We start from the raw sequence: 12,058 nt of genomic DNA, 5'->3' as shown, positions 1-12,058 counted from the left end.
CAAGAAGATTGCTTGTGCAGACCTACATTAACTGGGATCTTGTCTTTTTATCCCAACACTGCTTTTAACCCGAGTCCTCACTCCCTGTTTATCCTGGACAATCCTCACACACTTCTCTGCTCCTCCTTTCTCTTTCATGCACCTCCAGATCTCTTGATGTGGCACTCTATCTTAATTCTTCTTCAAATCAGTAAACACCAAATGCAATCCTTTGTTTTTCTATATGCTTCTCCATGAGCTGTCTCAATGCAAAAGCTGCATCAGTTGTTCCTTTTCCTGACATAAAACCAAACTGCTCCTCCAACATGATGGTCTCTTCCCTAAGCCTTCTCTATATAACAGTTTCCCAAATTTTAATTGTGTGTGACATCAGCTTTATTTCTCTGTACTTTCTGCAATCCTGAATATCACCCTTCTCCTTATAAATACTTTCACATCTATCTATCTATCTATATTAAAACTAGAAAAATACCGGCGCTTTGCAGTGGAGAAGTAGTGTGTTAAAGAAGTTATGAAAAAGAAAAGGAAACATTTTAAAAATTACCTAACATGACTGTTAATGTAATTCTCGTAGGCTTATTTTAGTATTGAGAGTGAATTTGATGATTGTAAAGAGTTTCATTTATGATTGTAAATGTTGTGTATGAGAAATGCACATTTTTAGGATGTAAGGATCTCTTTGTAAACAAAGTTTGCAGTTTTGCCCTCGGGCTGTAAAATGACCAAGCGAACAATAACAGGCTTGAAGCGGTGGACTAAAGAAGAAGGGAGCAGTGAGCATGATGAACAGCTGAGGAAAGTAAGGAAGCGAGTGAGGAGGCACATGAGCACAGGATGTCGTTAATGTATATAGGTAGGGAGCCAACCACATGGTAGGTGCGTGGACAGCGGCCGTGTGGAAAAAGGAAGGGGGACCGGGGGCAGCCATTGTGCATCTCTGCCGTGAAATAAATTGTCTGTTAACGGAAATAAGGAATGAAACCACCAAAAGGAGAGATCAGTTCATTATGGGGCAGGGAAACATTTGTAAGTACAGTGTAAAGGATGAGCATGGGAAATTTGGGCTTCCTACATATATTGGAAGTCGCAGAAATAGTGAGGAGGGGTTTCCCCTATCTATATATATAGTTTAGGGGGTACACCCGTTTTCCCCCCCTTGGGTGTTGCAATAGGACATGAAACATACCTAACTTTTGTAAGTGCACTGCAAGAAATGAGCGCGCAAAATTTCTGCTTCCCACCTATATGGAAAGTGGGAGAATTAGGGATGAGTCAGTGAGGGCTTTGCCTTTTATATGTATTGATTAGTATCTATCTATCTATCTATCTATCTATCTATCTATCTATCTATCTATCTATCTATCTATCTATCTATCTATCTATCTATCTATCTATCTATCTATCTATCTATCTATCTATCAACTCTACTCATTATGGCACCAAACCCCAGCAAACAGTCACATCTAAAACCAAGGAACCAAGGGATAAAATCCATTGCAGACAGCTGGTGAGCCCTTAACTTTAAATTTTCTGTACTAACTAGATGAAGATGAGTGTTAAGAGCTTTTATTGAAGAAGTTGTTTGTAGTCTGATGGAGTATAATAATTACTTCTGTCATTATGCTTTATGCATTATGCTTTGTCTACTCTGATACAGCCAGAGAAGGTATTTTTCCTTTCTTAATATCTGACTCTCCTAATTGTAAAATAAGCACAAGTTTAACCTAAGAGATGTTTGGGGCTCCAGCTGTGAAATCCCTATTTAATGTATAAAATGATAAAGAAATATTCAGAAATTAGCAAGTAACTGGTGGTTGGTTTGGAGAAGAATAAATGGAGGTCTTTACTCTTCAAGCTCTTCTTGTCAAATGATGTTGCCTGGGTGGAAGAGGTGGAGATGGAGGCAGGGTGGAGCTGATCAGAAGTTGGTTCCAATTGGAGTTCTTCCATTCTAAACAGGGAAACACACATCGTGTCTAGGGTCATCTTAACAGCATTATAGGCCCCCAGGGAAAACAGTGAACTGGGGCCCCTACCTACACAACCACTCAGCAAGTGACAACATACGTAGTTTAGCCTAGGGCCCCTATGCTCGTGTCTTGCTGCTACACCCTTGGTACATTTTTTGTATACATTATGTCTGAGTAAAAGACTCACCCAGTCTAAATGCGTGACCAGATTTAACATTCACTCTTGGTTACAACTGTTGGTTCATACTGACAAGCATTGCTTGCAGAGTCCTGTTCATTTTTTCAAGTTGTCACCCATAGACAAAGGGAAGAGCCAGTCTGGTCCACTTCACTTCTTTCCAACAGTGACTTAATGAACCTTCATATGTCCCTTAGTAAAATCAGTTACCCACCAGATCCTCCTTTCCACACTCTCTGACCTTGGCATCACTGGGACTGCCCTCAGCTGGTTTGAATCCTAAATCTTGGGCAAATCTTACCATGTGTCCTGGCGTGGAGAGATGTGAAGGAAAAAATGGGGTTGCCCCGAGGATCGGTGCTGGGCCCTCTCTTTTTCTCTCTATACACTTTCTCACTAGGCTATATCATCAATTCCCATCAATGCTTTGCTGATGATACATAGCTATTCCTGTCGTATGCACCCAACAACCACACAGTAACCGCTAGAATCTCTGCAAGTCTTACTGATTCTGTAACCTGGATGAAGAAACACCATCTCAAGCTCAGCCTATCAAAGATGGACCTTCTTTTTATCTCATCTAGTCTGTCTTTTCAGCACCCCATCCTTGTTCAGCTTGGCTATTATTGCTAACAACTGCCAAAGTTGGTATGCAACCTTGGGGCGGTAACTAATCACCAGCTGTCATTCAGGGAACATGTTGCTACAGTCTCTCAGTGTAGCACATTCACTCTATAAAATATCCACAAGATAAGACAATATCTGATAGGGTGTACTGCACAACACTTGGTCCAGGTTGTGGTCTGGACTTCTGCAAATCTGTGCTGGCAGGAATACCAGCATGTGTCACCCAGCCACTGCAGATGATTCAGAATCCAGCAGCACATCTGGTGTTCAACCAGCTGAGGCTGAACACGTCACTCCTTTCTTTAGATCTCTACTATTATTAAATTAAAATTGATGCTTGCCTATAGAGTATTTAGTGGATTATCACTTTTTTGTGAGGGCCTATGCTCCTCAATCACTCAGGTCTTCATATTAACATCATAGGGTGATGCCAAGTATTAATGGCATCAGATCTTAATCCAGCCACTTCATGCGTAGGTTCTAACTTGTGAAATGTCCTTCCCACCTCCATTCAAAATTCTGACTCCCTCAGTGTGTTTGAGAAGCATTTCAAGGCTCTTTTGTTTAGTGAGTTTCTGTCTAACTGATATTAGTTGTTAGGTTTTGTAACCCAGGAACTGTTAGCAAGCTTTTATTTTATTTTGTGCTCTTCACCTGCAGTGATGATTTTGAAACCTTGCCTATTCACACTTGTTCATAAACAGTCCCCCATGATGTTTACTTAATTATGTTGACCTCTTTAGTAAGTAGCTTTTGTTTAAAGCATATGCTAATCAAATGAATGTAAACAGAAATTAAGAATAATCTTAGGGTGTTGACCATCTGGACACTGAAGGGAATGGCTTCTGAAAATTGAGTTTTGTAATCATACAGTATGTCAGTCAGTCATTATCCAACCCGCTATATCCTAACACAGGGTCACGAGGTCTGCGTGAATAATAAATTCAAAACCAGTCATTTCAAGTAGTAGTAGCCATTAGCAGCACTAACAATGTATTAACTTAGCATTTTGACAGGCTGTGTGTGTTATATATACAGCTGTGCTCATAGGTTTACATACCTAAGATGTGTACCATACTTTAAAGAAAAGATGACTGATCAGGCAAAAAACATTTAATTTATGTTCAATGGAATCCAAATTAAAGTATAAGGCATAACCGAACAGCACAACCATTAACCTAATCATAGTAAGAAGGAAAATCATGAGATGGTCCCTGTTTGCCCTTATTTCTTACTACTGTCTATTGCCCTCTTTAGCATCAATAACAGCATGAAGTATTTTTGTGATAGTTTTGAATGAGGCCCTTGATTTTCTAAGGTTTTAGACCTGCCCATTCTTCTTGGCGTAAAGCCTCCAGGTCCTGTAAATTCGTGGGTTGTCTTGTATGAACTGCATGTTTGAGATCGCCCCAAAGTGGGTCAACAATATTGAGGTCTGAAGACTGTAACAGGTACTCCAGCACCTTCACTTTTTTCTGCTGTAGCCACCAAAGGGTCAACTTGGCCTTGTGTTTTGATATCATTGTCATGTTGGAAGATCCAAGTGAGTCCCATGTGCAGCTTCCAGACTGATGAATGCAAGTTGTCTTCAATATCTTGTCATCTTGTCATCAATATTCATTAACTTACCTGTGCCGCTGTAGGTCACACAACCCCAGAAAATCAGAGATCCACCTCCATGTTTCACAATAGGATGGTGCACTTTTTGTCATGGGCCTTGTGGCATCCTCGCCAAACATAGCATTTATGGTTGTGACCATAAAGTTCAATTTTGGTCTAATCACTTCAAAGAACTTTGTTCAAAATGTTTTGTGGCTTGTCTAGGTGCTATTTGGCATATTGTAATTTGGCTGTTTTATGACGTTGGCATAAGTAAAGGCGTTTTTTTTCTTGCAACTCGACTGTGCAGCCCATTTGTGTTCAAGTACCTCCTTATTATGCATCTTGAAACAGCAACACCACCTGTTGGCAGAGAAGCCTGTAATCTCAGCTGAAGTGGCTTGTGGGTTTTTCTTGGCACCTCAGCAAATGAGCCTAGCAGTTGTGGCTGAAATCTCAGTTGATCTACTTGACCATGGCCTGGTAAGGACAGAACCCCTAACTTTCCACTTTTTTTTTTTAAATCAGAGCCTGAACACTACTGACAGGCATTTATCAGATCTCTGGATGTCTTTTTACATCCTTTTACTGATTTATACAAATCAACAACCTTTTCTCACAGGTCCTTTGCCAGTTCTTTTGTGTTCCCCATGTCTTGGTATCCAGCAAAGTCAGTGCAGCTCTGCATGAATTTAAATGGACTATTAATACACAGACGCTGATTACAGTCAAAGAGGTTACAGGTGTGGACTCTCTCCCTTAACTTGAACCTGTGTGGATATTATCAGCCATAGCATTCAAGGGTATGTAAACATTTGATCAGGTCCATTTGGGTGATTTCAGTTATCATTATTGTAAGAGCCAATCTTAGAAAGGTAATGCTCTAAGTTAAACTCATATTAGTGTTTGTTTAATTTAAATAGAATACAGTAATCCCTCCTCCATCGCGGGGGTTGCATTCCAGAGCCACCCGCGAAATAAGAAAATCCGCGAAGTAGAAACCATATGTTTATATGGTTATTTTTATATTGTCATGCTTGGGTCACAGATTTGCGCAGAAACACAGGAGGTTGTAGAGAGACAGGAACGTTATTCAAACACTGCAAACAAACATTTGTCTCTTTTTCAAAAGTTTAAACTGTGCTCCATGACAAGACGGAGATGACAGTTCTGTCTCACAATTAAAAGAATGCAAACATATCTTCCTTTTCAAAGGAGTGCGTGTCAGGAGCAGATCATGTCATAGAGATAGAGAAAAGCAAACAAATCAATAGGGCTGTTTGGCTTTTAAGTATGCGAAGCACCGCGGCACAAAGCTGTTGAAGGCGGCAGCTCACACCCCCTCCATCAGGAGCAGACAGAGAGAGAGAGAGAGAGAGAGAGAGAGAGAGAGAGAGAGAGACAGAGTTTGTTTTTCAAGCAAAAATCAATACGTGCCCTTCGAGCTTTTAAGTATGCGAAGCACTGTGCAGCATGTCGTTTCAGGAAGCAGCTGCACAAAAGGTAGCAACGTGAAGATAATCTTTCAGCATTTTTAGACGAGCGTCCGTATCGTCTAGGTGTGCGAACAGCCCCCCTGCTCAATCCCCGTACGTCAGGATCAGAGAAAGTCAGCGCAAGAGAGAGAGAGAGAAAAGTAAGTTGGGTAGCTTCTCAGCCATCTGCCAATAGCGTCCCTTGTATGAAATCAACTGGGCAAACCAACTGAGGAAGCATGTACCAGAAATTAAAAGACCCATTGTCCGCAGAAACCCGCAAAGCAGCGAAAAATCCGCGATATATATTTAAATATGCTTACATATAAAATCCGCGATGGAGTGAAGCCGTGAAAGGCGAAGCGTGATATAGAGAGGGATTACTGTATAACAGAATATAATTTTCTTTCATAGCTATATATTGTGGTATAGCCTTTACCCCCTGTAAGTTAACATGCGATAGAACCTTCTTAGCTATATCTCTATATATAAAATCCAACTTCTGTCTACTTAACTGTCTACAGAACTACTTAAGGGATTTAGATCGGGTTTTTTTCTATAATTTGCGTGAACATTCCGGTTGATTTTGCAACTTCTCTCATTGTGTTATGTATCATAGTTCTTTTATGGTACTGATTTATTAGCGCGAACCCATGAGACACACAGTGGGCCGAGGGGAGGGGGCAGGGCCCTCTTCACTCATGGGCCAGCCTCGGGGCATATCTTACATCCACTTAGTTAGCAAACAAGAGAACTACTTAACGGATGTAGATCGGGTTTTTTTTTATAATTTGCTTGAACATTCCGGTTGTTTTTGTGAGTTCTCTCATTGTACTAAGAATCATAGTTCGCTTGCAGGAGTGATATATTCGTGGTAATCCAAGACAGGCTGCGGGCCGAGGGGAGGGGGAAGCATGACGTCAGGAGTAGGAAGCCGGGCAGGGCTCTCCTCACTGTTTTATTTCACTAATACGCGGGTGGAGCCGTGAGAGACGGCTAGTCTGTAATACAGAGTATTAACCCTTTGCGGTCGTTAGGCCAGAAAACTGGCCTTAGTAAAAAGTGCTGGTGGCCCTGCAAGTTTCTGACCGATTTGCACAGTCGCCTGGTCGAGAAAAGTGGCCTGTGTTATTCCTACGTGCTTGAAAAAATAACTGCTGTAATTATTGGCGTTTTTTCAATAATTAATTACGACTAATGTAGCGTGACGTTGAAAATTAAATACGACTGCAAAGGGTTAAGGAAGTCAGTTTAGGATTTGTTTCATTGCTAGCATGGAATAAAAGACCCATTTACAGTAGGTAAGTGGGATAGGCATACAGTTTTCTGACTGTTTAAAAATGGTTCAAATGTAAGAGCAAACTTAAATAATGAAACAAGATATATAATCTTTAAACAGAACTTTTCTTAAACAAGAATTTTTCTTTTCTTTGCTATGTCTTTTTTTTCTCTGTTTTGTGTGTGTAAGAGCCATTTTCCTAGTTATATAAAATTCATAAATATTTTACTAGATGACAATGCATAATCTATGGGAGGTTCCTAAAACCACCATAAGTTGAGTAAAATTGGTATATTCTAGCTATTTCTATCTGCTTTGACTAAACATTATTCTTCAGTCAGTGACCAGCCTTGCCATGTGTAAGGTGTAGAGGGCACACAGTTTTACACTGTGCCCTTGCCTACGTGCCTTTTAAGTGTGTGAAGTAACTCGTGCTTATTTAAGTGCAAAGCTGTAAGCTTAAGGCATACAGAAGAAGAAATTAAGAACTTTTAAGTACATAAATAACTAAAGTTTCTTAAGAAAAGCAAAGTTTAGAGAAGATACGTTTTTCCTTTTTTTTGCCTTTTATTCTATGTGTGTAACTATCTTTTTCTTTATTCTTGTGTGGATTATTTGCTTTTAACTTTCACTAAATATTTTTAAAACGAACTTTTGGACTGAGAGATTTCTTTCGGCACGCGTTTTATCCGTGCTTGATCTTGCCTTATACTTCGGCGGCTACAGTGTGAACTGTTTTTCTTTGAATTTTTACTAAAGTTTTTAAAAAACAAAGATATTTTGTCCGTGGAATCATTTCAACATGTCAAGCTATTGCCAGAATCCCATGAAGCAAACTAAATCTGCAGAACTTTGGTAATTTTGGGTAAACGCAGCTACAATTATAATTTAAAAAGGGCACACAAAACTGTGATAATAAATTGCCTCGCCTGAGCACACTCTCTAATTAAAAGGAAAGCTTTCTGCATGATTACTTATATTTTCCAAATAATGGCCACTATTTCACACGAACTCTGCAAGGATATGTAAACTTATGATAGATAGATAGATAGATAGATAGATAGATAGATAGATAGATAGATAGATAGATAGATAGATAGATAGATAGATAGATAGATAGATAACTTTATTCATCCATAGATGAATACTTTATAACATAGATACATTATTCATCAGAGAAATTCCAGTAGCTCTCCATCAGAGACATGTCCAGTAGCTCTAATATATCCATGCAAAATTTTTACAAATGATTAAAAAGGTAAGGAGAACAAACATAAATAAATAGTAAAAAGTACAAAAGGTCAGTTATTATAGTGTCAGAAGGTAGAGTGGTGACCAGGTCATGAATCAATTGTGTTGACAACAGAATTATAAAATCTCACAGCAGTGGGAACAAATGATCTTCTAAAGCGTTCTGTTATACCAGGGGTAGTCAACCTTTTTATACCTACCGCCCACTTTTGTATCTCTGTTAGCAGTAGAATTTTCTAACCGCCTACCGGTTCCACAGTAATGATGATTTATAAAGTAGGGAAGTAACTTTACTTTATAAAATTTATAAAGCAGAGTTACAGCAAGTTAAAACATATAATAATAATTACTTACCAAGTACTTTATGTCGGATTTTTGCTAAGTTTGGCAGAATAAATCTTTATAAAACAACTTACTATAGTTAAATTAGTCGATTAGTATGTAATCGCAGAGCCGTTTGGTTGCTCCACTACCACCCACCATGAAAGCTGGAATGCCCACTAGTGGGCGGTAGGGACCAGGATGACTACCACTGTGTTATACAGTGCAGTGAGAGAACACGACTGCTACGTTCACTTCTTTGACCCACCAAAATGCTGTGGAGAGGGTGACTACTACTGTCAAGAGTGGCCTGTGCCTTCTTCCCCATCCACCTTTCCACCACAATTCCCAGTGAGTCCACAGTCCTACCCAGCACCAAACCAGCCTTCTTCATCAATTTGTCCAGCCTCTTCATGTTCTTATCTGTCAAACTGCCTCCCCAACGCACGGCAGCAAAGACGAGGACACTGGCAACAACAGTCTGATAGAACAAAGACAGAATTTCACTACACACATTGAATGATGAGTCTTCTGAGGAAAAACAGCCTGCTCTGCACCTGGACAGGGCATCTGAGTTCACTGACTAGTCCGGTCTGTCATCAAGGTGGACACCTAGATATTTATAAGTCTGCACCTCAATGTCCTCCCCTCGAATGTTAACAGGCTGAAGGGGGAGCTTAGACCTGTGGAAATCTACAATCATCACTGCAATTGCTGTATCATCAGAGTACTATTGAATGTGGCAAAATTCCAACTTATATTTAAAGTCTGCTTTGTATAATGTGAACAGTAATGAGGACAGGACAGTCCCTTGTGGGGCCCCAATTTTGCTCATTATTGTCCTGCAGACAGTTCCCCAGTTTGAAAAATTGCAGTCAGGGTAGTTATGTATCCATGAGGTGAGGGTGGAATCCACACACATCGTCTACAGGTTATCTTTAAGACTGAAGGGTTGAATGATGTTGAATGCACTAGAAAAATCAAAAAACATAATCCTCACATAACCAAACAGTTCCTTCAAAAAGGGGTGGGTCTGGTGTAGCGTGTACACCATGTAAATTTAAATTTAAAATGTAAATGTACCAATGTGCTCTTGGTATGCATTCCTGTTAGGGGATCTAGTGCATGCTGGACTTATGGACTGAAGGGACGTAGCAGACGCTCCATTGCCTTCTTGATGTGTGATGTGAGGGCCCCCGATCTGTACACATTTATTTCAATCAGTTGCCCGACTTTAGGAACCGGCACAAGACATGATGTTTTCCCCAAAGCCCTCTGTTATGGTGTATAAAATCTGTACATTTTGGTTTCCATTATATTTTGTTCGAGACAAGACAACAGATGAACTAAGACAAATCAAAGCAGGTTTTCTTCCCTTACACCTCACTTTTATAACAGCTGTTCATAGCATTGTGCTAAAATGGTTTTACAGCCTGGGAAAGGATGCTGAGCCATGCCTCAGGCTATTGATTATTTTATGGATGGACATCTGGGACAACAATTTGGTTTACAGCCTGGGAAAGACGGACATGAGGCAATATCAAAGATGGATTAAAGAGTTTGAGCAAAATTCATCAATCATATTGACAGCCAGCCAATCAGGTGCATATGTTGTGAAACCACGGCATGACATTTCATAATAAATAGGCCTCATTTGAAAGCAACAAGAGAAGAAGAAAGTAGGGGAGGAGAAGTAGAAGAAGAGGAACGGACGAAGACGTTATTGGTCGTCAGAAAAGCATCATGAACATTGATTGCTAAATCAAACGCCTCCCTGGGACATTCATCCTTATCATGTGTAACTTTTCGTAAGCTTTTTCTAAAGACTATATATATATTCAGACTTTTCTATCAGTACCTATTTTCTATTATTCTTTGTTCCAGTGGTATTATTATTATTTTTGTAATAAATACCATGCTGCTTTTAACTTTCTATGCTTTGTCTAAATGTCTAGACTCATAGCAAAATCAGGAAAGCCTCATACTATTGGGGAACAGCTGATTTTGCCAGCCATTGAAGAGGTTTTAAAAACTGTTCTACACAAGCCTGCATATGATATACTCAAAAGAATTCCTTTAAGCAACAATACAGTTCAAAGACGTATTGATGAACTGAGTCATGATTTTGAAAGCTTCTTGTGTAATTATCTGCAAACGAACCATTTCTCAATTCAACTGAACGAGTCAACGTTGCCTGGTAATGAAGCACTATTATTGGCATATGTTCGTTTTGTTATGGACCAAGAAATCCATGAAGAACTGCTCTTTGCCAGAACTTTGACAACGAACACTAAAGGCGAATCAATATTCAATGCTTTGAAAGATTATTTAATTGAAAAAGTGATCCCTTTATCAAATATAATATCAGCAGCAGCAGATGGAGCACCAGCCATGTTTGGGCGCTATCGCGGTTTTATAAGCCATTTAAAACAAAATGTACCCGGGGTGTTTGCAATTCACTGCGTCATTCATGGACAACATTTAGTAGCTATCAATCTGAGTGCCAGATTGCATCAATCTCTTCAATTCGTCATAAACGCAGTAAACAAGATTCGTAGCAACGCGTTGAATTCTAGGTTATTTGCACAGTTGTGTGAAGAAAATGATGAGGACTTTCATCGATTACTCCTTCACACTGAAGTGTGCTGGCTCTCGAAAGGCTTATGTTTGACAAGATTTTTTTCACTTTTTGAGACCGTTTTAGAGTTTTTGGATGCTACAGATCCCATTTTGAAAGAAAATTTAATCAAATGGAAACCAGACATTGCTTATTTAACAGATTTGTTTACTAAATTTAATGAGGTTAACTTGCAGTTATAGGGTGACAGTCTGAATTTAATAAAAACAAAGTCCATCATAGCAGCTTTTCTTGCCAGAATGAATCTAATGAAGCAAAACATTGGAAGGCGCGAATTTTCCCAGTTCCCCAGCTTGTCAATGATAAACATCCAGGATGATGACGTTTTGGTCTACGTTCAACATTTAAATGTCCTTCACACAGACTTTAAAACCTGGTTTGAGGATGTTTTGACTTTGGAAATACCACAGTGGATTATCAATCCATACGGTGACATTGAAGAATCGGATGTCATATTACAAGAAGAACTGATTGGAATAAGCACTAACAAAGAACTTAAGGTGCAGTTCAGAAAGGGATATCAGCAGTTCTGGCTTCAGAAAGATATACCTGTTGCTTATCCTACATTATGGAGTATCGCAAGAAAGTTTTTGATCGCTTTTCCATCTTCATACCTCGTGGAAAGGGGTTTTAGCGCGGTTACCAATCTTCTTATGAAAAAAACAAATTGATTGCAAATCATTGGACGTGGAGATTTAAGACTATACCTCACTAATTTGA

The 12,058-nt window shown here is 39.5% G+C and overlaps 1 protein-coding gene across 1 annotated transcript; it reads left to right on the top strand.

Moving 5' to 3' along the window:
* Positions 1-10,647: 10,647 nt before the first annotated feature.
* Positions 10,648-11,520, top strand: LOC114663190 (protein ZBED8-like). Its single transcript, XM_051935427.1, has 2 exons — positions 10,648-11,115; positions 11,464-11,520. The coding sequence occupies exons 1-2, from the start codon at positions 10,648-10,650 to the stop codon at positions 11,518-11,520; spliced, it is 525 nt and encodes a 174-aa protein (XP_051791387.1).
* The last annotated feature ends 538 nt before the right edge of the window (positions 11,521-12,058 follow it).

The sequence above is a fragment of the Erpetoichthys calabaricus genome, chromosome 12 (genome assembly GCF_900747795.2).
Source record: "Erpetoichthys calabaricus chromosome 12, fErpCal1.3, whole genome shotgun sequence".
Lineage (NCBI taxonomy): Eukaryota > Metazoa > Chordata > Cladistia > Polypteriformes > Polypteridae > Erpetoichthys > Erpetoichthys calabaricus.
Note: the sequence above shows the minus strand (reverse complement) of the source record. Positions and strands in the feature narration are given on the sequence as shown.

Bases quoted from the DNA above. Each gene is read 5' to 3' on its own strand.
- LOC114663190 (XM_051935427.1), top strand. From the start codon at position 10,648: ATGTCTAGACTCATAGCAAAATCAGGAAAGCCTCATACTATTGGGGAA. The intron at 11,116-11,463 runs ATAAGCCATTTA...TGGAAACCAGAC, and splicing joins TTGGGCGCTATCGCGGTTTT to ATTGCTTATTTAACAGATTT.